Source organism: Canis aureus, chromosome 2 (assembly GCF_053574225.1).
Source record: "Canis aureus isolate CA01 chromosome 2, VMU_Caureus_v.1.0, whole genome shotgun sequence".
NCBI lineage: Eukaryota > Metazoa > Chordata > Mammalia > Carnivora > Canidae > Canis > Canis aureus.
The window spans coordinates 73,564,119-73,590,162 of record NC_135612.1 but is presented as its reverse complement, the minus strand read 5'-3'; the positions used below and the strand labels follow the sequence as shown (position 1 = coordinate 73,590,162).

The window sequence follows — 26,044 nt, the reverse complement described above, 5'->3', positions numbered from 1 at the left end:
TTATTTCCTAAAAGGAATGGATTTTATTCAAAATGCATGGTCTTTGCTAGAAAACAGGAGTAACTAGAGAATGAGGGTAAGTAAAGGGCCTTCAGCTGGCGATCAGGATTGATAAATATTATTTGAAAAAGACCCCCAAATTGAAATCCTGATCACATCTGGTCCATATTCCTTAGAAATGGGACTCACATGTTCCTGTTGGCCTTTCATTTCTTTTTTGAGAAAGTGCATGCACAAGGGGGGTGGGAGGTGGACACAAGGCGGAGGGAGATGGACAAGTAGACTCCGCGTGCAGTGTGACGCAGGGCTTAATTCCAAGACCCCAATATCATGACCTGAACCGAAGTCAGATGCTTAACCCACTGAGCCACCCAGACGTGCCATTGGCCTTTCAAATAAGACACAAAATGAAGTAAAGAAGGTTTATTACTCTTATGAAATTGAAAATTTAAAGCTCTGGTTTACAGGCTGAGGAGGTGTGTGATTATGCACATTCATTTCCATTGTTCTACAGTGTTACTGTCTTACAGCGAACTTCTTGTGAGCAATGCCATCATTGTTGAGGCAGGCTGCAAAGCTTGTTGTCAGACTGTTAGAGACTTGTTGGTCTCCATTGGTTTCTATGAACAGTTTATCCACTTGAATAGTGAAGACAGAAACGTCTTGACAGTACAAATATCAAGGTGTAGAATGATAATCCCATGGAGGGTGAAATACAGAACCAGGCAGGATAGCTAGCTTTCTTATTTCTCATTCTGTCCATTTCTTATTTCCAATACATGTAATCTGCTTGCTGTCCATCAGTTTTTAAACTAAATGTGCATGTCCAAAATTTGCAATAAATAGATGTATCATAGTATAAATGAAAGGCCACTTTTAAGTTCTTGGGTTAAAAAGGAACTTCTAACGTTTCCCAAATGTTTATCAGAATTTATCATCTATTATGCTCTCCCTCAGTCACTGTAGGTCAGATCAGAGTATGTAGCCAAGAAGTTTGAAGGGTTTTTTTTTTGACTTATGATTACATTTGATTTCTCATGAGGATATGCAGACTCCAGATTTCAAACAGAAAATATGCAGATATTTTATCAACTTGTGACATACCAGGGGGTACATGAATATTCAGGGTTCCACACTACTATATAATGCTGCATTTCTTGGTTTTATTTGAAACAATGCATATTTTTAGCATTTTATGGTAGGATTTTACACTCATCATTTACACAAATTACAAGGTTCTGCTTCAAGTCTTTAAAAAATTTTTTAAAAATTCAGCCCATGTGCAGCACAAGAATATGCAAAACTACTTTACATTATACACACTTTTTATCAAAGGAGATACAAAATTCTGGCTTGTAGTTTTAGACAAATACAAGAAGCTTCAAACTAGACACAAAGGGTTAACATTAATTCTCAAATATAAGTCTGCACTTTGTGTTGTATTTCTCTGAGATGTGAATATCAAATTCCTAAGGGATTTAACATTTTCCTTTTTCAAAGGAAAACTGACAAATGTCCCTTAAGTCCCTCCCCCATCATCTCAATCTTTTTATCATCCTACTCTCCCTTCCCTTAGTGCCAGATGCTTGCATCACATTATGAAACCAGAGGGGCCATTTACATACACCTGCGGACCAGATCCTTTTAGCTAAACTCCTCTCCTGCAAAAATCAATGCAGCCACAAACAGATGCAAATGGGTCTGCTACATTGTTTAATAGCACTAGGTAATCTAGTCAGCTGTGATGCTGAGTAATCAAAAGGAGTTGAAAAAGAAGGTCCCTACCAGTGTGCTTTTTTTATTGGTGACAGGTCAGTGGCCTTGCGAATCAAGTTGTCTGATGCTAAGAGCACTTTAAAATCTTTCTAAATATACACATCCACTGTTTGCTTGAGGGACTTCTCTGATGCTTATGCATAGATATTCTTTTTCAGCATGTTGGAGGCAATATTTTATACTTCTAAAGGGTAATGAAGAGGCAATAAGAAGAGCAGGGCTTTTCTTGCCCTTTTAAAAGGTATTGTTCTCTATCACTTGTATTCACTGTTCCCTAACCATCATCTGATACTTACATGTGTGTACATGCATATTTGAAAGAGTTACCCATCTTTCACTGAGTCAATATACAGCCAACTCTTGATTATCTAGGAGATCATACGTGACATTTACTACTAGCAGATTTCACATTTAACATAACCTTTTATTTTGACATTACTCACATTCGCTGTTTTACATGCCTGTGGACTATAGCGTCTCAAGACGGTTCTAGTGCACATGTCGTTTATGTCTTCTGACCCTCCTAGGAACGTGCAAGGCAGCTGAGTGAGCACATTCAGTTATGGTTTTGAGAAAGAGCCTCAAATGAAGACTGGGGGGCAACAACTCTTGAGCATGAGGAAGGATCAATTACAAGTTCCTCCTGAATCAGCTCTTGTAACATACTTGCTTTCATTCAGTTTAAGATTTAAATTATGACTGCAACTCAAAATCTGAGGCACAGTCACTGTTTTATAGATAATGGAGAGTTGACTGTAATCATGTTCTTTATGACTTTAGCCCTTTCACATAAAAAGAAACAAAACATAATATGATAAAGAGATTAAAAAAGACTACCATATGACCTCTAGAAGCATTTATTTTATGCAAAAAACTTAAATATGATTATGTGTACACAAAAAGTGCACACATCACCTATGCTGAACAATGCCAAGAAACAATATATCGATGCAACAGTTGTCTTCTAAAATAAACATAAAAACTGAGCCCAGACTGGCAGACAAAAAGCAAAATACTTAATTCCCAATAGCACAATGCTGAAAATTGATGGCAATCCTAAACACCTCCAACTTTCCTTACAAAGCTGCCAAAGTCCAACTATTTAAAAAAATTGACTTTTTTCTTTACATCAATAATAAAAATCTGATGACAAACATTATAAAACCAAATGCTGGGCAGTCTTTACTCCTTTAAAATTCCAAATATTCCAACATAATCACAGGAGTAAAAACCATTTTAAAGTGATATGCTTTATGAAACAAACAACAATATGTACATTTATTGCAAATTATATTAAACTAAAATGGAGGGGAAATCAAAATATGAAGTGATATGAAATCAATAATAATCTTAATTATTTTCTCACTCTGATAAAAATCAGAAAGCAACATTTATAAAATTGCCACCACATCACTTTTCATAGCAGGGAACTGAAATCTGTACATCTCATTTTTGCAGAAAAGTAGGCAGGCAGAAAGAATTATACATAAAAGTTTCCAAAAGGAAAAACAAAGAAATATTTAATCTGATCTCTTTTCTTCTAAAAAATTAATTCAGTAGACTTCTATTTTTTTCTTGTGTAACACGGGAATTCCTGGCTCTAAAATTGATGAATTTTCAGTGTCAGTGTAAGGACATCCTGTTACTTTCCTTAAAATAAAAACTGCAGCATGGAAATTAATGGTATATTATGCCTTTAAACTCCAGATATGCAGGAACTGGAACCAAGTGTTAAGCAATTTGCTTAATTATTGACTTTTCATAAGAAAAGTCTAGGGGGGAAGGGTAGAATAGAGTTGCTTTTAGCCTCTCTCTCTCTCTCTCTCTCTCTCTCTCTCTCAAGAGTTTCTCTGTACATTTCCATCAAAGGACTTGTGGTCATGTGAAAAGGAAGTAATAGTTTCTTTCAGTTTTCAAGGCAGAAAGTGTGTTCTGAAGTTAACTTCATTTTCTGTTCAGGGACATTGTGAATCCAAGTTTTTGCAGAAGCTGGAGTCTGTGCTTCTGTTTGGCCTTCATTTTTTCCCTTTGCAAATGAGTTTTCTTTTTACCTTGGGGATGGGAATAGAAGAAAGCAAAGTTAGAAAAGATGCAAACAGGAAAACAAACCAAACCAGAATTACTTCATTTCTACAGTTATTATCTAAATATCTCAAAATAGGGCAGCCCGGGTAGCTCAGTGGTTTAGCGCCGCCTTCAGCCCAGGGCCTGATCCTGGAGACCGGGAATCAAGTCCCAAGTCGGGTTCCCTGCATGGAGCCTGCTTCTCCCTCTGCCTGTCTCTGCCTCTCTCTCTCTCTCTCTCATGGATTAAAAACAAAACAAAACAAAACAAAAAAACTCAAAATATTTTTTCCAGTTTTCACGTGAGACCTTTACTTATTTTAAGGAATCTTTCTCTAAACTACATATAAACACAATATACCAATTAAGTTTTTATTTTCAACCATTAGGTGCTGCTATCCAATGGCAGATTTGCTTACCATAATAAAACAATAGAAGCTATTTATTTGAAATAACTGCAATTTGTTATTACAATTATTTCAAAATGGTATTACAGAAAAAAAGGTACTGGGCACTTATGGCAAAATGAATTTATATAAGTAGCAAAAGAAGTTCTAACTTCCAAACCAGGTAAACACATACATTTTACTTTTCTTAAAAGCTTCTGAGAGAGAGACAGAGCACAAATGGAGGGAGGGTCAGAGAAAGAAAAACTGAAGGAGAAGCAGACTCCCTGCCGAGCACAGAGATCTCAGGACACTGAGATGGTGACCTGAGCCGAAGGCAGGCGCTCAACCGAGCCACCCAGGTGCCCCAAACACATACATTTTAATATGCTTAAAACAAACAAACAAACAAGGAGGAAAATTTACTTTAATCCTGTGAAGAGGTTAGAGGAATGAAATCCCCACTGGTCCCATTTTCCTCGTAAGGAGAGAGAGTCTGATCTCTGGAAGCATAAGCATGGGGAATGTGGTCTCTCTCTTCTCTCCCCTAATTCCTCTTTGGAAAGAGAAGAATCCATCGAATAGGTGAGGGGCGAGGGGTGGGAGGAACTAAGCATGCTGGGCTTGTACTCTCCTAGATTTGTATCTTTTGCTTCCAAAAGGGACATTCTGGTTTGCCTGTGGTTCAATTTAGAGGCAAGGCATTTGTAGCCGCCTGGCCTGTCACTTCCACATTTTTTGTCAGCCGTATCAGTATTAAAACTGTGTCTCCGGGACACCTGGGTGGCTCAGTGGTTGAGCGTCTGCCTTCAGCTCAGGGAGTGATCCTGCGTCCAGGGATTGAGTCCTGCACTGGGCTCCCTGTGAGGAGCCTGCTTCTCCTGTGTCTCTCAAGGATAAATAAAATCTTAAAAACCACCTCAAAACCAAAAAAACTGTGTCTCCTCCTCAACAATTTCAAACTTGGGAGAAATGCAAGGGAGATATTTACCTGTATTCCACTACATATACATTTTATTAAGATGACAATGCTTGAAAAACAAGCTAAGTGATTAAGATCTTATAGAGACTTAATTTGTTATGATATATAAAGCAGATTTAATAATATGATATCAAAGAATCCTCTATAAGTTGCTATTGCACCTTTGGAAAGCTTCCATTTACCTCATACCTCAGTATGTTCCTGGCTGCTCTCACAGACTTTTAAATGATCTAGATCACTGAAAGAATATGCTGGATTTTATTCTGTGTCACAAAGTGAACTGCCATCACATCAAGTACCTGGCTTCTAAAAGATGTCATACTAGTTTGATAAAATTCACCTGCTACTGAAACTGAGTAAGTATTCATATCAAACTAATATATGATTAACATATGAGGATACATACTTAGGGGTTCCTATAATTTGAAGATATGAATCTATTACATGGTTACATGGTACCTATGTACCATGGTACATATGATTAACATATGAGGATACATACTTAGGGGTTCCTATAATTTGAAGATATGAATCCATGTAATGACAGGAAACTTTCTGAGTATACAAATCAGCACAGGAAATAGGAAATTCTTTGCTTAAAAAATAGAAATTCCAAGATTCTTGAACACTCCCACACTAAGCATACCGAACAAAACATATATATTTTTAAAATATTTTATTTATTCATTCATGAGAGACACAGTGAGGCAGAGACACAGGCAGAGGGAGAAGCAGGCTCCATGCAAGGAGCCCGATGCAGGACTCGATTCCAGGACCCCGGGATCATGTCCTGAGCCGAAGGCAGACACTCAACCACTGAGCCACCCAGGCGTCCCAGTGAACAAAATATATTCATCAAAGATGGGAAAATAATAGTCTGCTTTCCTATAGATAATTTCCTTATATTTAGTTTCCCCAGAAGTCCCAAATTTTTTTTTTTTTTTTTTTAGAAGTCCCAAATTTAAGCACGGTTTCTCCACTGGTGTTTCCTGATAATTTCTTTGTAAGAACTTTAAGGCCTTAAGTCTAATAAAACATACTGGTGAATCAGCAGACCTATGCAGACACATTTTCAATGCAAAATGTTTGGAATTGTTTGACATCTGGATAATAGCTCAAAAACAAAAAGGAAAAACAAATTAACTTTATAATTGAAATGATGATCTACCCTTCACTCAAAACTCAGAAAGCCAATGTTAATTATCAGGTTATCAGATACGGTTTCCTGACCATAATACACAAATGGCTAATTATTATAAATAGGGTAAATTCCAGGAATTTTCTCAAAAGTAGTAACAATTCCAAATATAGCCTCTGAAACGTGATGCTAGCATAGCTATAGATTGGCTACCTTGAGGAGATTCCTACTCAGAAGGACAAAGGAATACATGGAGTTAAGAAGATTAGGGTAATGTCAGGGGGGAGAGGCTCTTTTCAGCTGTTACTGTGAAAACCTGTGGCCAGAGCAGGACTGGACCATCTGAGAAGTGAGAAATTATGCAAGTGAAAAGTTATGAAGAATAATGCAAGGTTAAGAAAAAGATTGAAGTGGCATGTGAAATTAGAGAGCAGGGGCATAGAGAAGCACTAGGGGTACTGGGCCTTATTTATCAAAGTCTTACACTCAAGCTTTGAGTCCAGGGGTGAACAACTTCAGTGCAGCAATTTAGATCTCACTCCACAATGCAAAGCCTTTAGGCTAGGCTTTGAGTTACCAAGGCAATGAGTATCATTCTGGAGTCATCCTTGGCTCACAGATTTAGTGTTTGATGGCTCTCAGGTTTGGCAACCCCATTTCTTTTAGTAATTAGTTGGTTGAAATTTTAATGACAACATTAACAGGATGATTCAAGGTGTTGTCCTAGTTTTATAATGAGAACTGTAATCGTATGGCTTTAATCTGTATGTAATCATCACCAGGTCTCAGGAAAATTCAGGTGGGATGTCAAATCAATCACAGGTACTACTTGCAGTTAATGAAAAGTATGTTTACTTTTATTTATTTTTTAAGTAAACTCTATGCCCAACATAGGGCTCGGCCTCATGATCCCGAGATCAAGAGTGGCATGCATTATCGCCTGAGCCAGCCACGTGCCTCAATGAGAAGTATGTTTAGAGTCTTATAGGAAAGTGAAAGCTACAGTCCCACCATGAAATAAAAATAAAGCTGGTACTGTCAGGATTTTGATGGTTTAACATTTCTCCTTGAGATAGTTAAAATATCAGCTGAATCGCAAATAAGGAACTTTTGTTTTGATGTATCTACTCCATGATTTGGTGGTAACTACACAGTATCTTTTATATCATTACACAGTATCTTTTACATATTAAGAGGAAAAACAGGACTCCTGGGTGGCTCAGTGGTTAAGCATCTGCCTTCCGCCCAGGGCGTGATCCTGGGGTCCAGGATCGGGTCCCACATTAGGCTTCCTGCATAGAGCATGCTTCTCTGCCTGTGTGTCTTTCATGAATGAATAAATATTAAAAAAAAAAGAGGAAAAATAGAGTTCTGAATGTTCACAGTTTAAAAATGTTTCAAAATGCTGTGTAAATTAAGAGAACCCACCACACTGAGGTGGTTACTAAGGGATGCGCCTGGATTCGAAGCTTTGCTCTGCAGGACACTGGCCAGGTGCCCTGAGACAGTAGTCTGTTTGGGTCTCCTTATCTTTTTTTTTTTTTTAATTTTTATTTATTATTTATGATAGTCTCAGAGAGAGAGAAAGAGGCAGAGACACAGGCAGAGGGAGAAGCAGGCTCCATGCACTGGGAGCCCGACGTGGGATTCGATCCCGGGTCTCCAGGATCGCGCCCTGGGCCAAAGGCAGGCGCCAAACCGCTGCGCCACCCAGGGATCCCTCCTTATCTTTAATATAGGGTTATACTTACTTCAAACTGGCTGCTGGCAAGGCAAATATATAGTTAACAACCTTTCCCTATCATTACTATTATTTATGTTGATATATAGGCCAAGGACTACCCCAAGTATCTTCCACACATTATTGTACCTAACTTTCATCAGTCTGACGATGTTGTTAGCATTAGGTGCTTCATTTACTTTAAGTGTGCCGTTTTCAAGAATATCTGATCTACTGCTTGGTTTGTTCCTCTCTGATGCTAACATGCAGGGGCTCTCGTAAGAGGTTAAGCTGAGAATGATACAACTTACCACAAAGAGGGGTTTTAAGGATTTAATACATTAACAAGGAGCTTAGAATGGAGCCTGGCTTATAATAAGTACTATATTAGTGTTAGCGATCATTATTCCTATGTAGCAGTTTTTTGGTGTAAAATTTATATGACCTAATATTTATCATTTTAACCATTTCTTTTTAAGATTTTATTTCTTTATTGGTGAGAGACACACAGAGAGAAGCAGAGACACAGGCAGAGGGAGAAGCAGGCTCTTTGCAGGGAGCGTGATGTGGGACTTGATCCCAGGACCCTGGGATAACGACCTGAGTCAAAGGCCGACGCTCAACCACTGGGCCACCCAGGTGTCTCATTTTGACCATTTTAAAGGACATGGTTCAGTGGCATTAAGTACATGCACAATGTTGTACAATCATAGCCATTTATTTCTAGAATGTTTTCATCTTCCCCAAATGAAACTCTGTACACCCACTGAACACTAAAACCTACCCCTCCTCGTCCTGGCAACCACCATTCTATTGTCTGTCTCTCTGAATGTGATGGCTCTAGGTACCTCATATAAATGGAATCGTATAGTATTTATCCTTTGGGGTCTGGCTTATTTCACTTAGCATCATGTCCTTAACAGGTGTCAGAATTTCACTCTGTTTTATGTAGTACTTAAAAAAAAATTCTTATAATTTCCTGTATCAATCAACAGACCTAATGTGAAACTCTTTTGGAGTTGACAAGCTAGGGAAATAAACTCTGTGAGGGCAAGAACCTCAAAACTATCATTTTGGATACATCTGTATTGTCAACACCCAGCATGATGCGAGCATTCTTATCAGTTGAGTATTTGTTGAAAGAACGAATGAGAAGTACCAGGAGCAATACTGATGTGCCTATAAGGCATTCAATTCTATGCAAGAGGTGATCATGAGCAGTGATCTTTCACTTTCAGCTTTTCACTTTCAGTGAGTGAGCTTTCACTGAATAGTTCATCAGGATTCCAAGCTGAAGTCATAATGCTAGAATGAGAGGGCAGAGTTGTATATTAGGTTTAGGAAAAGGTAAAAGGAAACTTGGGAGGAAGTTTCAGAATGTACTTCTATGTTTTGTTCAATTAGTAGCAGACAGTTCAAGCAGAAGTTTCTGAAGTATGTGTGCAAAATATCTGATCTATTCTACTGAATTAACACAGTAAACATTGTCATGAACATCTAATTTAACCATCTAACTTCACTGAGAATATAAAACCATCACAGAACTTGTTTTGACTAACACAGTCCCCCCACCCCTCTCAACCTAACAGCCAGCATACTTGAGACTTCTAAGGTGCTTTTTCACTGAAGACATTTTTAGATTTTCAAGAAGGCTCAATGCTATTTTTAACCAGTCCCTGGCATGTAAGCCATTTTTGCTGGTTTAACGATACTGAGGTACATGGTGTAGCAAAAGCAGAGCAATGGGTTTTACAATGCCCTAATCAGAGACAAGGTCTGGTTGCTATTGAAAACATTTTCAAGGACCAAGTAAGTAACTAGATATTTTGCTTAGAAGGCAAAAAGACAGTAAATGAGAGGTAAGGTCAGGTGGCTCAAGTGGCCTATGTGTGATGATCAGTACTAATAATGGAATGGCTAAAACAGAATTTCAGAAATCCTTTAGAAAATTCTGGCCATCTTGAAGGAAACTGTTCAACTTTTGTGTAACTGAAAAGTGTATTAAGGGGTAGAGAAACTAGAGTTCAATGATTACAACGATAACTACTTATTCTGTGAAAGGCACTTTTTTAAGTGCTTTACGTTTACTGATCCACAGTCCTTTGAAGAAGGTATTATTATACTGTCTTACTGAAGACAAAGAGGAGGTTGAGGTTAAATAAGACATTCTAGGTCAAAGATCCAGATCTGACGAGAAAAATAATACATTTGCCCCCAACTGCTTTCAGTACTACACATATTAGTCCATAAAACTACAAGTGAGTAGGAGAAACATCCATTACTTAGATCAGGTTTGGGCCTGGATCTGCTCCCATGAGATGTTGTAAAAGGTAGCTAGAGACAATTAAAATGTAAGAAAATTTAACGTGAATGGTAATTTAAAAAATGTACTTGTTAACACATATGCTTCAGGCAACACTGTACTTTATAAAAATACTGAAGCAGGATGGTAAGATCATCCTGAGATGATCAAAACTCTTTCCTAGAAGAAATTCAGATGTTTGTCATCTAAGCTCAAGGGGAGATGAGTTAGGTACAGATATACAAGATAAAAAGCAGAGGGCAGGCCAAGTGTGAAAGGAGCCAAGTTCCAGGTCTCCCGCTGGAACAGGACCATTACAGGGTAGAGAAGCTGAAGTCTCAGCCTAGGAATGATCAAAGATGAGCAGCTGTGAGGTTGTTTCACTGGAGATTGGGGGTGGGGTGGGGTAAATTGTTGATTTATATTAAAATTAACTCTAACAAGAGGAATTGAAGAGCAGGATATACCTGTTTGTGTGTCATGACTTCTGTCTTCTGCTTTCTGAGACCTTTTTACCCAAAAAGGTAGCCCTTTAAATTAAGTAAAGCCCATGTAACTATGTGAAGGATACCAAGCAAAATATAATACCATCCTTGCTAGTAAGCAGAAATATCACAACACAATATCCTAATTAATAATTAACCAAAAGAAATAAGATCTCTCTTCAAACTGGCTTCCCGGAGGTTATGAGATCAAAATAAATGCCACTATAACCTACTCAGGAAAACCAAGGGCAGTTTTCAGTCTCAAATGCCTAGGTGTTTGGGGGTAACCGGCACACACTAAGAATAAAACACAATGTCTAAATTAACAGTTCAGAAAGAATGGTGTCCATTACCTTTGTAAGTCAATCTGTCTCTCTGCTGGTACTGCCTTTTTGGCTACATCTTGCAGTTTGGGTGCTTTGGCATTACCTGCTTCCAGACCCCCAGGGCTTTCCTGACTGACCGCAGCTCTCTTTCTTCCCTTGCCAAGAGGTTTGTTTATGTCATCATTTTTGGTTGCATTGCCCTGAGATTCAGACTTGGGTCGGCGTCCTCTCCTGGGTTTTGAAGGGGCAGGTGGTCCTGATTCGTCTACTTTCTCATCTGTTTTTTGTTGGATGTTCTCTGTACCAGCTGCTGCTACACTTCTCTTCTTTCCTCGGTCACTGCTGATGTTGCCCTGGGTAGTCTGATCAGAATTAATCTCCTAAAAGAGCACAAAAGAATTCTGTAAATGCAAATTGCTTAAATATCAATAATCTGTACTGGAAAGTAGTATTTTTTTGAAAGTATTTTTGAGTAGCTGGAATTCTAAGGCTTCTAATGAACTGCTTGCTTATAGAGTCCCTTGTAGAATGCAAACTCCTTGAGGGTAGGGCCTGAGAGCGGTGCCAATCATGGGGCTTGGCACATATAATGTATCTAATAAATGCTTATTGAAGTGTATGGTGGTATACATACTCAGTTTTGCTACCACATTCATTCTATATGAAAAGGTCCTTTTAATCGATGGTATGCTCTATATTTATCTAAACTTTTTTTTTTCTTTTAAAGATTTTATTTATGCATGAGAGACACAGAGAGAGAGGCAGAGACCTAGGCAGAGAAAGAAGCTGGCTTCCCGCAAGGAGCCCAATGTGGGACTCATTCCTGGACCCCGGGATCACGCCCTGAGCTTCAGCTGCTCAACCAATGAGCCACCCAGGTGCCCCTAAATTTATCTAAACTTTTTAAAAAGGGGGAGCATGTTTGCATAATTGAATATGCTCTTTACCTATGATGCTTTTTTGTCTAGAATAACTTCTGTAATTCTATGACACAAAGTTCTTCAATTTCTCACTCTACTCATACATTCTAATTTTTGTCATTTTTGCTGTAATCATTAACCTTCTACTGTTTTCTGAACATTTTTTCTTTTTAGTTTACTAAATATACATATTAATCCAACACGTTCTAGTCAAAGATCCAAATCCAAAACTGTTTTCTGAACATTTTTTCTTTTTAGTTTACTAAATATACATATTAATTCAACACGTTCTAGTCAAAGATCCAAAGACACAAACCCAGTGTCTTTGTTCAAAATAATAAAATCCCATTTTAATATGACAGATATAATGGACTTTAATAGTTTTTAGAATCAAAAGTGACTTTTATACAAAGGTTATTTAGGAATAATAATTTTAACTGATTAAAGGAAAACAAACGAGCACTATCATTATCCAAAAAATCAGTCTATATCTTTCCAATTAATTAATTTCCATTTCCCCTGGAAAATCTTTTCAGAATATCTGAGTAAAAATGATAAATCTTTTATGTTTCATGAAAACTCATGAAAGTAGTAATTTCAGTGAAAAAATTTCACAAGTCAGTGTTTTACTTTAGGGTTTATTTTACTGTGTGTGGTTTTTTTTTCTAAGATTTTATTTATTTATTTGAGAGAGAGCGAGAAAGCACAAACAGGGGAAGCAGCAGAGGGAGAGGGAGAAGCAGGCTCCCCACCGAGCAGGGAGCCCACCATGGAGCTTGATCCCAGGACCCTGGGAACATGACCTGAACCAAAGAGGCCCAACCGACTGAGCCACCCAAATGTCCCTTATTTTAATTATTTATCTTACTGTTAATCTTCATTTTAAGAGAAAGGATAATACCTGAAAGAGCAAGAATAAGGTCATCCACCATAATTAAACTGTAAAACACCACAGAATGGGTCAGAGAAGAAAGAGGCAAAGTGTCAGCCTGGGGAAAAGACAGTGATTCTAGGATGACAGAAGGGTTAACAGGATGACCAACTATTATTAACCCTGCAGTTGGAAGCATTCATTCAACTGAATGCCTAGCAGGTACAGTGGCTGCTGAGCACAGATCAGGGAAGAAAACTGACAGTGTTTTTGTCCTTATGGAGATTAGCACGGTAGTTGCTAATTTTTAAAAAAGCAAACATTCAAGTACAAAATATCCCAAGTACTCAGAGATTAAAGAACAGGGCACTGATTTTTCAGGGCATGAAAAAAATCAGAGGGAGCCTCAATTCTAATTGGCTTTTAAGGAATATTTTTTAAAAATATAAAAGCAGGACATTCATCACGTGAGAAGTGCTGTATGCTATACAGAGAAAAGAGGACCATTAAAGTATCCGAAGAGGGAAAGAACTTGGAAGAGACAAGGAACGTGAACTATGAGGGGTGATAGGAGAGGGATTCAAGTTAAGGTAGGAGAAGAGCACAAATGCCTTACAGGACAGGTGAAGAAATCTGATTTCATTCTAAGTGCTCATGTAAATCACCAAAGGACTTTCAATAGAGGACAAATTTAATCCAAATTACATTTTTAAAAGATAAAATTTGTTGCTGTATCGTGAATGGATTGGAAGGGAGCAAGAATATTAACAAGAAGGTAAAACTACTACAGCCATCAGAAGTTAAGTTAGGTAAGAAAAAGATCATTTAAAAATGGGTAGATCTCAGGTGTAATTCACAAGGTAGTCAACAACAATACTGGTATAAAAATGTAAATTAATATAGTGGGGCATTAGTTTTGATTTTTGGGACTCAAAGAAATGAAAAAGAACCCTAAAATTTGTTATTGGTGGGCATATAGAGAAAAAAGTACTTACACCTTGATGAATAGCAATGTCAGGTGTTCCACTTTTTCAAGGAAGCAATATAGAAATATCTAAAATCTGTAATACATTTTACTCTTTGACTCAGCAATCCCACTACTAGGAATTAAGTCCATAGAAATAAAAATCCTGATGTCTGATGCACATTTAATTTTTAATGTAATATTGTTTGTAGTGGCAAAAAAGGGGAAAGGAAATATATACACATACACACACACAAAGTGTAAATGCTAAAATGGGGGAAAAAGATGACTTTTTAAAAGTAAAAAGATTGCATTAAAAATCCTGCACATAACTGTATTTACACATTTATGAATATTATGTGAATATATAATTAAAGAACTTATGTATAAGGCAAAGGAAAGGGGAAACTCATTGGGCAGCTACGGGTAGGAAGAAAAAGACGATTCCTTAAGGACAACACTGGCAACACTGCTTGCCTGAATCCATGGGATACGTTTTGTTTCTTTTTCCCTTACCCATCCTTCATATTACAATTTGATTTCTCTCACAGTGTAAATAACAGGAGAGAATGTCCCAATTTTTTTTTAAATATTTTATTTATTTATTCATGACAGACAGAGAGAGGCAGAGACAGAGGCAGAGGGAGAGAAGCAGGCTCCATGCAGGGAGCCTGAAGTGGGACTCGATCCCGGGTCTCCAGGATCACAGCCCAGGCCGAAGGTGGCGCCAAACCGCTGGGCCACCGGGGCTGCCCCCAATATTTTTTTTTTTTTTTTTTGAGAGAGAGAGGGGAAAGGCAGTGGAAGAGTGGGGAGAGAGAGCTTAAACAGGCTCCACACCCAGCCCAGAAGCCAATGTGAGGCTTGACCTCACAACCCCGAGATCATGACCCGAGCCGAAATCAAGAGTCAGACCCTTAACTGACTGGGCCAGCCAGGTGCCCTAAGAATGTCCTGATTGTAAACACCCACATCTAGTTTGCTGGGTAATTTTGATTTTTACCATATTTTAAAAAAGATTTTATTTATTCATGAGAGACAGAGAGAGAGAGAGAGAAGCAGAGACAAACGCAGAAGGAGAAGCAGGCTCCATGCAGGGAGCCCAAATGTGGGACTCAATCCCGGGACTCCAGGATCACGCCCTGGGCCGAAGGCAGGTGCTAAACTGCTGAGCCACCCAGGGATCCCCAAGACTGTTTAATTCTATAATAGAATCCCACAATAGTCAAGTCTATTGGTTTCTGAATTCCAGAGTTTGGTAGTGAGAGGCTCCCTGTTAGCTGAATCTACTGACATACTGAAGTTCAGATAACAAGCAGCAAGAGGTTGAATAGTGAGAGACTGATCTAAAAATATATCCTCATCTATTCAGTTTGAATTCAGATAATAAGTTTGCAGAGCTGAGTTATTGTGGAGTAACTGTACAGTCCTGTGTTTATGTACCCGAGGGTGATTCCTAAAACATTTGATGAATATTATAAATATATGGTGGGCAATAAAAACACAAGCATATCAAGAATATGAATCTGTGGAAAAAGAACAATAGTATTTCCATACCGTCCCTACTAAGATAAGTTACCAGTTTCATTCTATAGTTAAACAGAAGCTTAGAGAAGTCAAGCAACCTGCCTAAGTAAACAGCCAACGAGTGGCAGAGCTGGGATTCAGACTCAGGTCTGTAATTCTCCTACCAATCTTTCTCTCCTGCCACAAAATTAAGAAATTAGATGCCATAATTATAAGGTCAACAATAAAGAATGTGGCTATTAAACAAAAACTCAAATATATTTTAAAAGCTTAACTCATAAATTTAACTTTTAAATTAAAAATATAATAGAAATCAAACTGTTCACATCCCTTAGTGGAGTCAATAAACTTTGAAAGATCTCAAAAACTCTCAATTCCTAGTCTTTCAAGTTTTGGGAGTAATAGTGTGGAAGAAGGGAAACTGTTAAGGGGTGTGAGTGACCACCTAACCTCTTGAAATGAGTAGTGATATACAAATAATCATTTGTTAGAGAGTGGAAGCACAAAGTATAGTGAGAGGTGGTACATGCAAATACAGAATATGTAGTATTTATCAACTTGTCAACTGTGGGCTTCTTACACCTACCATGAAACTTTGGGAGAAATCCATTTTTAAAATTTTACCTTATTCTTTACTGGGTCAATATTTTTTACAGGTGTGACAGAAATAATTCTCACAGGGTTCTCTTCATTTTCACTAACTCCAGTTTCTACTGCCTCTGAACTTTGTTCCCTGTTGAAGAAAAATAAACCAAAGCTTCATTATTTCACCAAATGGACAGAAAGCCTATCCTTTCACTATACCAATAAGGAAACAAACAGAAGCTCAGGCTAGTTTAGAAGTCCAGCCAAGTGAAGCAACATTAGCAAGATTCAGATCTTCTGTGGTTATAGATCATTGCTAAATTATACCGTGTTATTGATTCCCTTTAGCCTTACTAATATAAGGCACAAATGACTGCCTAAAACCATCTGATAAGATTAGCTGTCAAGAAACAAAATCATACAATCATTTTTAAGACTTTCTCTTGGGGGTAGGAAACTCTAAAACAAACTAAAAATACAATGATAAATTGAGTGTATAGTATAGTTGTTTCCAGTCTGTGTGTTTTTTTTTTAAGATTTTATTTTTAAGTAATCTCTGTGCCCAACAATGGGGCTTGGACTCAAACCCCAGAGATCAAGAGTGCTTCACTAACTGAGCCAACCAAGAAGCCCCTCCAGTCTGTGTTCTTAATGCTCTGCAAGGGAGGGGGCAGCTGTTTGAGACCTACTATTTCTGTAAACCACATATGCTCCATGTTAATTTATCTTATATATTGGGGTTCTATTGCTAAGAATGTGTTTAAAACAACACCAACTGGGGATCCCTGGGTGGCGCAGCGGTTTGGTGCCTGCCTTTGGCCCAGCGCGTGATCTTGGGAGACCCTGGATTGAATCCCACGTCGGGCTCCCGGTGCATGGAGCCTGTTTCTCCCTCTGCCTGTGTATCTGCCTCTCTCTCTCCCTCTCTCTGTGTGACTATCATAAATAAATAAAAATTAAAAAAAAAAACAAAAAAAAACCACCACCAACTGAATTTATACTTAAAAATTCATGAGTAAGAAAAAAATCTTTAAAAGCTTCAATTTTTAATGTTGATAAGAGTAGGGTCAGGTGGAAATTTTTATGCAGTGGCTACCATGGTAAAGACTTGTTAAAATACACATGGAATATTCTTGTAAGTAGAAATGCTACAACAATGTTATCTTAACTCATGTTATACTAATTTGATTGAAATAAAACTTAAAAAATACATAAATTTCTTTTTTTTTTTTTTAAGATTTAATTTATTTATTCATGAGAGACACAGAGACAGAGAAGCAGGCTCCATCCATGCAGGGAGCCTGATGTGGGACTCGATCCCGGGTCTCCAGCATCATACTCTGGGCTGAAGGCGGCGCTAAACCGCTGAGCCACCCGGGTTGCCCTATAAATTCTATTTCTTTAAAAGAACTAATGTGAAAAAAAAAACAAAAAACAAAAAAAACTAATGTGTTGTTTCCTAAGTGTTAACTTTTTTATTTATTTATTTATTTATTTATGATAGTCACAGAGAGAGAGAGAGAGAGAGGCAGAGACACAGGCAGAGAGAGAAGCAGGCTCCATGCACCGGAAGCCCGACGTGGGATTCGATCCCGGGTCTCCAGGATCGCGCCCTGGGCCAAAGGCAGGCGCCAAACCGCTGCGCCACCCAGGGATCCCAAGTGTTAACTTTTCTTACATAAACATTTCCGTGTAAATTAATTATATTAGAAATTCTTACATCTGTTTCATTTAACTTTTTTATATATTTGCAACGTTAAATGGGTTCAAAATGTAATTGTGCACTCTGAATTTCCATCATTATTTATATTTAAACTCATTGCTTTTATATTTTACAAAAATGTTTCCTAAATTCTATTTTTGTGATCTAGTGCTTTAGGTAAAAAATAAAAGATGAACCAAGTAATGAGTGATAGTAACAAAAACAAGTGGAGAAAAAAATTGCCTTGATCGATTTCCGGTTGAAGGGTTCAGCTCTGAATTTACATTAATATTGCTTCCAGTCTCAGCTCCAGTGCTTCTTACATATGGTTTTCTTCCTGTTGCTGATAAAGGCTTGTTTACTGCACCTAGTACTCCAGCAGGTTTTGGCTAAAAATTACACATATGCATGTTATTTTATACCTTACTGTAAGGAATTCATATAAAATTAGATACATGTAAAAGATACTGTTTAGCCTAAGCCAAGGAACTGCTATTACGTTGGGAAGTTAAATTCTAAATTTATTAGAAATTAGAATTCTGAAAAATCAAGTTGGTCTAAATACAATTACAAGTCATAGGCATAACTTCTATTTAAAAACAACTAGGCAGTATTTAATTATTCCTTATTGCTCAATCAAAATAAAAAGTGCCTGTGAAACACACTGAAATACGTAACAAATAAGATATAATAAAATGTCTTACAAATAAACTATTAAATGTATGTAGTAATAGACACATTTTTTATCAAAAATTACTTTTGCTCTTTTAAGTGTTATAGAATACAAATTATCTAACTCATTAATACTTTAAAATCATTTCTTTTTTTAATCTTAAATATCTAAACTTATTATACCATTTTTTGAGAAAATCTGCTTTGTGGATTCTGAGTACTTTGAAGCTTACTAGTACTGATAAGAACACATGGTCTTATTCAAGAGTCATTTATGGCAGAAAAAAGCCTGAGAGAACAATGCTTTAGATGCTACAATCCACAACACATCCCTAAGAATCAGGAACTATAAAATCCATGGGACATTTAAAGGTTATTTCTAAGAAGAGAAGTAATATACACATGAGATAAAGATTTCCAAATAATCTAGTACATAATACCTTTCCTGTTAACAGAAGTACTCTGGTCTCTTCTGAAATATAACTCTTGTCATTACAGAAATCCTGTCCAAGAAAAAAAAAAAAAGAAAAAAAAAATCAAGTGAACACGTGTATTTTTTTACTGTCTAAGTGAGACTTTTCAGGCACTGTGCTTACAATAACAATTATATTTGAGCTAGCATAATATATTAATTCCTCATATAAAGCATATTTAATGAACCATATTATTAAGTGTAGCTTTAACTCAATGGCACATAAGACTTGGCAACTACCAGAACTCAATTAAGTGATTTAAGTTAATCACATTTTATTTATTTACTTTTTAAAGATTTTGTTTATTTGAGAGACACCACAGAGGGAAAGGGAGGAGAAAAGGCTCCCTGCTGAGGAGACAGCCCAACTTGGGGCTTGATCCCAGGACCCAAGGATCATGACTGGGGCCAAAGGCAGACAACCAACTGACTGAGCCACCCAGGTGACCTTAAATCACATTTTAAATAAAACACATTCCTATTTTTTTCATATAGTTCAGGGCAGTCAGTCTCCAGGTTATTCACTGAACTACTTTCTCTACTGTATAAAATCTACTTCATTTGGAATCCCAAAGCATCCAAAATGGTACAGTGCATATATTAGGCACTCAATATTCACTAAAATAACTCCACACTGGATCTCAAGCAAATTATTCCCATTGAAAAATTGTAACTTTAATTAAAAATATTATATTTCTTAGAACCATAAGCAGACTGTCCAAATCATATAGGTAAATACACTGCCAAAATATAATTAAGTGAATTATAATGTTCTTTGGCAGCAGTGATGTTTACGTTAATAGAGTTAATGTGGACACTGATGGTACTTTCTTGAAAGTTTCATCTATATGAAACTTAAGAATTCTTTGAAATTTCTGTTAAATATCCGGGTAATAGCACACAGATAAATCATGACAGTGTCACATAAGTGATTCACTATGACCAATAAGTTTATTAATTTCAGTAATCTCACTTAAAAAAATAGTTTTGTTCTTTTCTCTTATTAAATTTACCTTCACACTGTTGTTATAGGAAAGAACCGATGGCTTAAATTTGCCCATCAAGAAATCACAAAAAAAGAAAAAATTAAAGAAAGAAAGAAAGAAAAGAAAAGAAAAGAAAAGAAAAGAAAGAAAAGAAAAAGAAAAGAAAAGAAAAGGAAAGAAAAGAAAAAAGAAAAGAAAGGAAGAAAGAAATCACAGTTTTGGCATGTGTTCCAGGCACAGCTGTATCTTTTTTGGGGGGTGGGGGTGGGGGACAAACACTTTTATGAACCTAAAATAAATGTCACAAAGCCTGGGTACTTTATTCATTGAGATATATTATGGCCTCACTAGGCTCATTATCTTAAATACTTAGTTTCCTAGAGTTTAAATTTATATCTTTCTTTTTAAGATTTTATTTATTCATTCATAAGAGACACAGAGAGAGAGCAGTATAGACACAGGCAGAGGGAGAAGTAGGTTCCCTGCAAGGAGCCTGATGTGGCACTTGATCACGGATCGTGGGATCACGCTCTGAGTCGAAGGCAGATGCTCAACCACTGAGCCACCCAGGCGTCCCTAAATTTATATCAGATTAAAAGCAACATATCAGAAAAGGAAATGAAGAAAGGCATTCACTGAAAACAGAAAAAAGTAGTTCTTAAGAAGGCTAAAAACACTGTTTCGGGGCAGCCAGGGTGGCTCAGTGGTTTAGTGCCGCGTTTATCTCAGGGCGTGATCCTGGAGACCCGGGATCGAGTCCCATGTCAGGCTACATGCATGGAGCCTGCTTTTCCCTATGCCTGTGTCTCTGCCTCTTTCTCTGCGTCTCTCATGAACAAATAAATTTTAAAAATCTAATAGAAAAAAAACCCACCAAAAACACGGTTTCAGATATCAAAACAAATCCAACTAAAATTAGGTTCTAGTGACAAACAGCAATTTAATTTATTTTTTAAATAGGCTTCACACCCAATGTGGGGCTTGAATTCACAACTCTGACATCAAGAATCCCCTGAGATTGAGAGTCACATGCTTTACTGACTGGGCCAACCGGATACACCACATCAATTTAATTCCTGATGATGGGATCACTGTTTTTTTTTTTTTTTGTTTTTTTTTTTTAAGATTTTATTTATTTATTCATGAGAGTCACGCAGAGACAGGCAGAGACACAGGCAGAGGAGGAAGCAGGCTTCCCGCGGGGAGCCTAATGCTGGACTTGATCCCTGGACCCCAGGATCATGCCCTGAACCAAAGGCAGATGCTCAACCACTAAGCCACCCAGGTGCCCCTGGGATCTTATATGAAGATTCTATCTGGGTACTTAACTATTCGGGTCACGGTAACCCTAGATCAACAATAAAGTAAATTTAAATTTAATTCAAGAGGGATCCCTGGGTGGCTCAGCGGTTTAGCATCTGCCTTCGGCCCGGGGTATGATCCTGGAGTCCCACATTGGGCTCCCTGCATGGAGCCTTCTTCTTCCTCTGCCTATGTCTCTGACTCTCTCTCTCTGTGTCTTTCATGAATAAATAAATAAAATCTTTAAAAATAAATAAATTTAATTCAAGAGCTCAGGTAGGACTATTTACATAAACCAGTATATACTCAAACAGAAGGCAAAGAACTTTGAATCTTTATTATCAAAAACTAGGGGCGCCTGGGTCGCTCAGTGGTTGAGCATCTGCCTTTGGTTCAGGGCATGATCCTGGGGTCCTGGGATTAAGTCCTGGATCAGGCTCCCCACAGGGAACCTGCTTCTCCCTCTGCCTATGTCTCTACCTCTCTTTGTGTCTTTCCATAAATAAATGGATAAAATCTTAAAAAATAAACAAAAAAATCAGGCACAGTAAGTGCTGAATATTAAATAAAGAAAATCTATTTAAAATTTTTGTCAAAGTATGGCACCTAAAGTAGGAAGCTCCATTTCCTGGTATGTTTTCTTTTTTCCTGGTATGTTCTTTTGTAAAATACTCTAAAAGGGAGATTATTACCCTGAATGTTCTGAAGCGTATCTTCAGGTTTGAAAATGTATAAAATTAAAAAAAATTTTTTACAATTAAGGGCGGCCCGGGTGGCACAGCGGTTTAGCGCGCCTTCAGTCCAGCACGTGATCCTGGGGACCCAGGATTGAGTTCCATGTCAGGCTCTCTGCTTGGAGCCTGCTTCTCCCTCTGCCTGTGTCTCTGTCTCTCTGTGGGTGTTCTTGTGAATAAATAAATAAAATCTTTAAAAAAAATTTTTTTTCCCCAATTAAAAACATGTTTTTATTCTGGGGGTGCTTGGCTGGCTCACTTGGTAGAGCCTGTGACTCTTGATCTCAGGGTCCCGAGTTCAAGCCCCATTTGGGTGTGGAGCCTACTTAAAAAAAAATTAGGATTCTGTTTTTTAAACAAAGCACAGGAAGGTTAAACTTCCAAATACTTCCTTAAAGCCAGAAATAAATACAAAAATTTTTTAAAAAGGATTTTATTTATTTGACAGAGAGAGAGAGAGAGAGAGAGAATATTCACAAGCAAGGGGAGCAGGCACCCCTAAAAAAAGTTTTTAAATTCTGATTAGTTGGAAAAACAAAGAGCTTTTAGTTAGCTGGTAGGTAAACTTCCGTGGAAAACTTAATTTGCTGATAGCAGAACAAATATATGATGTATTAACTATTACTACCATATACTGAATACTTACTAAATGACAAACTATTATAAACATAAAATTATAGACATAATATTAGTAATTGTTCATAGGTATTATCACTTGCATTTTAGAGAGATAGAAACTGAGGCTTGGAAGAGTTAACCTGTCTAAAGTCTCTCAAGTTAGAAGCAGTTGATTAGAATACAGGTTTATTGGGGCAGCCCAGGTGGCTCAGTGGTTTAGCGCCACCTTCAGCCTAGGGCCTGATCCTGGAGACCTGGGATCGAGTCCCATGTCAGGCTCCCTGGGTGGAGCCTGCTTCTCCCTCTGCCTGTGTATGTCTCTGTGCCTCTCTCTCTGTGTGTCTCTATGAATAAATAAATAAACTCTTAAAAAAAAATACAGGGTTATCATTTGGTAAGACCAATGTTAATTCTAACATTATTTCATATATATTATATATTTTATATATATTTACACTGTACCAAACATTTATTTCTTGCCTGATAAAATACACTGTTTTAATAAAGTGAGATTAACAGGTTCCTGGGTAGCTCTCTGTCGGTTAAGTGTCTGCCTTCAGCTCAGGTCATGATCCCAGGGTCCTGGGATTGAGCCCTGCATGAGGCTCCCTGCTCAATAGGGATTCTGTTTCTCCCTCTCCCTCTGCCTGCAGCTCTCCCTGTTTGTGCTGTCAAATAAATGAATACAATCTTTTTAATAAATAAATAATGTGAGATTAAAATAATTTAAGAAATTAAAAAACTCCTCTTACATACTAGAAATATTGAGAAGGAATAGTTACATAAGAACATCAACTTTGATTTGCATTCTACTCTATAAGGTGAGATGACATTTTTTTTTTTTTAAAGATTTTATTTATTTGTTCATGAGAGACACAGAGAGAGAGAGAGAGAGAGGGAGAGAGAGAGGCAGAGACCAGGCAGAGAGAGGCAGGCTCCATACAGGGAGCCCGACTTGGGACTTGATCCTGGATCTCCAGGATCAGGCCCTGGGCTGAAGGCGGTGCTAAACCGCTGAGCCACCTGGGCTGCCTGAGAATGACATTTGTTCAGGGAGACAATCTCCCATTCCTTGATACAAATACAAGGAGGTATTTCTTACTCCGTAGTCAAGACAATCCACTATCTGCCACTCAGGTTGATGGTAAGTGAAATTTAAATCAGTTTAGTGTGGTGGTAGAACGATGAAGAAAAAAAATTACCTTTTCAGGTTGTGTAAAAAATTTCATTGGAAGGACTGGATCCTTTGGTGAATCTGCATTGCACAAAGCACTTTTACTATTTATAACACACAGAGCCACATCACATACTGTATAAAGTTTCTAGGGAAGAAAGAAAGAAAGATCTTATATAACTTTCAGTAGCACAAAGTAACCACAAGTACCAATTCTACCGGATGCATAAAATGAAATCAAAAGGTTATGTGGGTATTCCTTGAACATTTCACATTTATGTTTACATTTCTTCTTTATGTGCAGCCTCCTGGTAAGCAACAACAAAAAACCCTTTACCTAATTAACATGAATGCCAAGTATGCGCTAAAAACAAATAAACCAAACCAAACTAAACCAAGGGAAACATACAAAAAGGAGTATTTACTTCTCTGTGTAACTTACTAAAAGTTCATAAGACAGCAGAGTAGTAAATTTTATTAGTTTTTATCTTCTTGCTCTGTAGAAGTTTTAAAGTCCTTTTCCAGGTAATAAACATTCCTCAAATAATAGAATTCAATTATAATAAAATACAATCAAACTGACCATAAATATATATTTTTACAAACATTCTGTAATCTAATTTATTATATAATGGGAAGAACAAGTGGGACAAGGATTGTAATATTTTCTCCTGTAATTATCTTAATACACACTGGCCTAATACATATCTTACTTCATTCATCTTGGATTCATCTGGAGACTGGGCATCTTTTGTTAACTTGATGTTCTCTGCCATCTTCTTCATAAATGCATGGCTATTGTTTTCATTCTTTGTCATTAAAACTTCAAGCATGAACCATAGGCACCTAAATGATAAACATACTTGCCTATAAAAAGAGGCTAAACGGAGGTGCTTTGCTTAAAATGGATTAAATATCTTATTAGGAAGGTCTGTTGTCTGCATATAACAAAATAAGAGAAAACATAAACTAAACCATAAAATATTAAAAATAAAAAAATAGCTTGATACAAGAAAGTCTGACAGTTTCATGAGGCACATAAAGATTCATTCTATAGGTATTCAATAGACATTTAGATGATTCGACATGTATCATCATTGCCCAGCAATGGTGAGAAAACCAGCAGGCAGCAAAGTCTTTCCATTTTGACTCTGCAAACTATGTAGGTCTAGGTAGGGCCTGTTTATATTAAGTTTCCAGGATGAATCTCAGGCACCCATGGGACTTACTGCTTTACTGCATCAACAGAGGATAAATCATTTGATGATAATGTATGCATACCTCTTTGCCTATATTCTATGTAAATGTTTTAAAAGACCATTGTGAAGGGGAAATTCAGCACTAGGTTAGTGGAGTTCATTTTTAAAAGAACCATGTTTTAAAAGAACCATTAAATGGAGTCCTTCAGGCTGAAATACAAGGACAAGACTAGACTGTAACTAAAACCATAAAAAGAAATAAAGAACATTAGCAAATAGTAAAGATAACCACCTAAGTAAATATAAAAGCCAGCATTATTGTACTTTCAGTGTAATTATTACTCAATGTATTTGCCTTTAAATACATAGAGTAATAATTACATCTATGTAAATGGAAATAATGTAAAAAGATATAATTTCTATCACAATTACAATACTAAAGGGAAAGGAGTAGAGATGTAAAGGAAAAAGTGTAACTCTTGAAACTAAGCTGCTTTTATTCAGTCTAGGTTGTTACAAGTATTATTTGGAATCTCTAAGAAAATAACTAAAAATATACAGAAAAGAGGGGAATTGGGATCCCTGGGTGGCACAGCGGTTTGGCGCCTGCCTTTGGCCCAGGGCGCAATCCTGGAGACCCGGGATCAAATCCCACATTGGGCTCCCAGTGCATGGAGCCTGCTTCTCCCTCTGCCTGTGTCTCTGCCTCTCTCTCTCTATCATAAAAAAAAAAAAAAAAAAAAGAAAAGAAAAAGAAAAGAAAAAGAAAAAAGAAAAGAGGGGAATCAAAAAGGCTCATTATAAAAAAAATCTAGATATAAAAAAGAGAAGCTGTCATGAAGGAAATTAAGTAACATATATAAGGCAGAGAAAGCAGATAGCTGTATCGCAGAAATAACTCTTTATCAGTAATTACTTCAAATGAAAGTAGATTAAAGCCCCCAGTTAAAAGGCAAAGGTAAGAAGAATGGAAAAAAGAAGGGAGAAAAAAAAAAAAGGAAAGATCCATCTATATCTATCTACAAGAGATTCAGTTTTTTTTTTTAAGATTTAAAAAAAAATTTATTTATTCATGAGACACACAGAGGCAGAGATACAGGCAGAGGGAGAAGCAGGCTCCCTGCATGGATAAAGAATAA

At 37.2% G+C, this 26,044-nt stretch overlaps 1 protein-coding gene across 4 annotated transcripts in view; it reads right to left on the bottom strand.

The window, feature by feature from the left end:
* Nucleotides 1-408: 408 nt before the first annotated feature.
* The window catches only part of PDS5A (PDS5 cohesin associated factor A), a 152,092-nt gene continuing 126,456 nt past the window's right edge, over nucleotides 409-26,044 (bottom strand). For 2 of the 4 annotated variants that reach the window (XR_013368760.1, XR_013368764.1), the window contains exons 27-34: nucleotides 24,420-24,552; nucleotides 23,735-23,854; nucleotides 18,861-18,923; nucleotides 17,992-18,137; nucleotides 16,086-16,194; nucleotides 11,207-11,559; nucleotides 9,226-9,371; nucleotides 409-3,827 (exon numbers count right to left, since the gene is read on the bottom strand). Coding sequence is in view for 2 of the 4 variants with exons in the window: in XM_077879051.1 (XP_077735177.1) it covers nucleotides 9,278-9,371; nucleotides 11,207-11,559; nucleotides 16,086-16,194; nucleotides 17,992-18,137; nucleotides 18,861-18,923; nucleotides 23,735-23,854; nucleotides 24,420-24,552 (1,018 nt within the window). In the remaining 2 variants the exon portion in view is untranslated. Of the gene's footprint in view, nucleotides 3,828-9,222; nucleotides 9,372-11,206; nucleotides 11,560-16,085; nucleotides 16,195-17,991; nucleotides 18,138-18,860; nucleotides 18,924-23,734; nucleotides 23,855-24,419; nucleotides 24,553-26,044 lie in introns of those variants that run through there. The other 2 variants (XM_077879064.1, XM_077879051.1) reach the window with 2 other exon arrangements.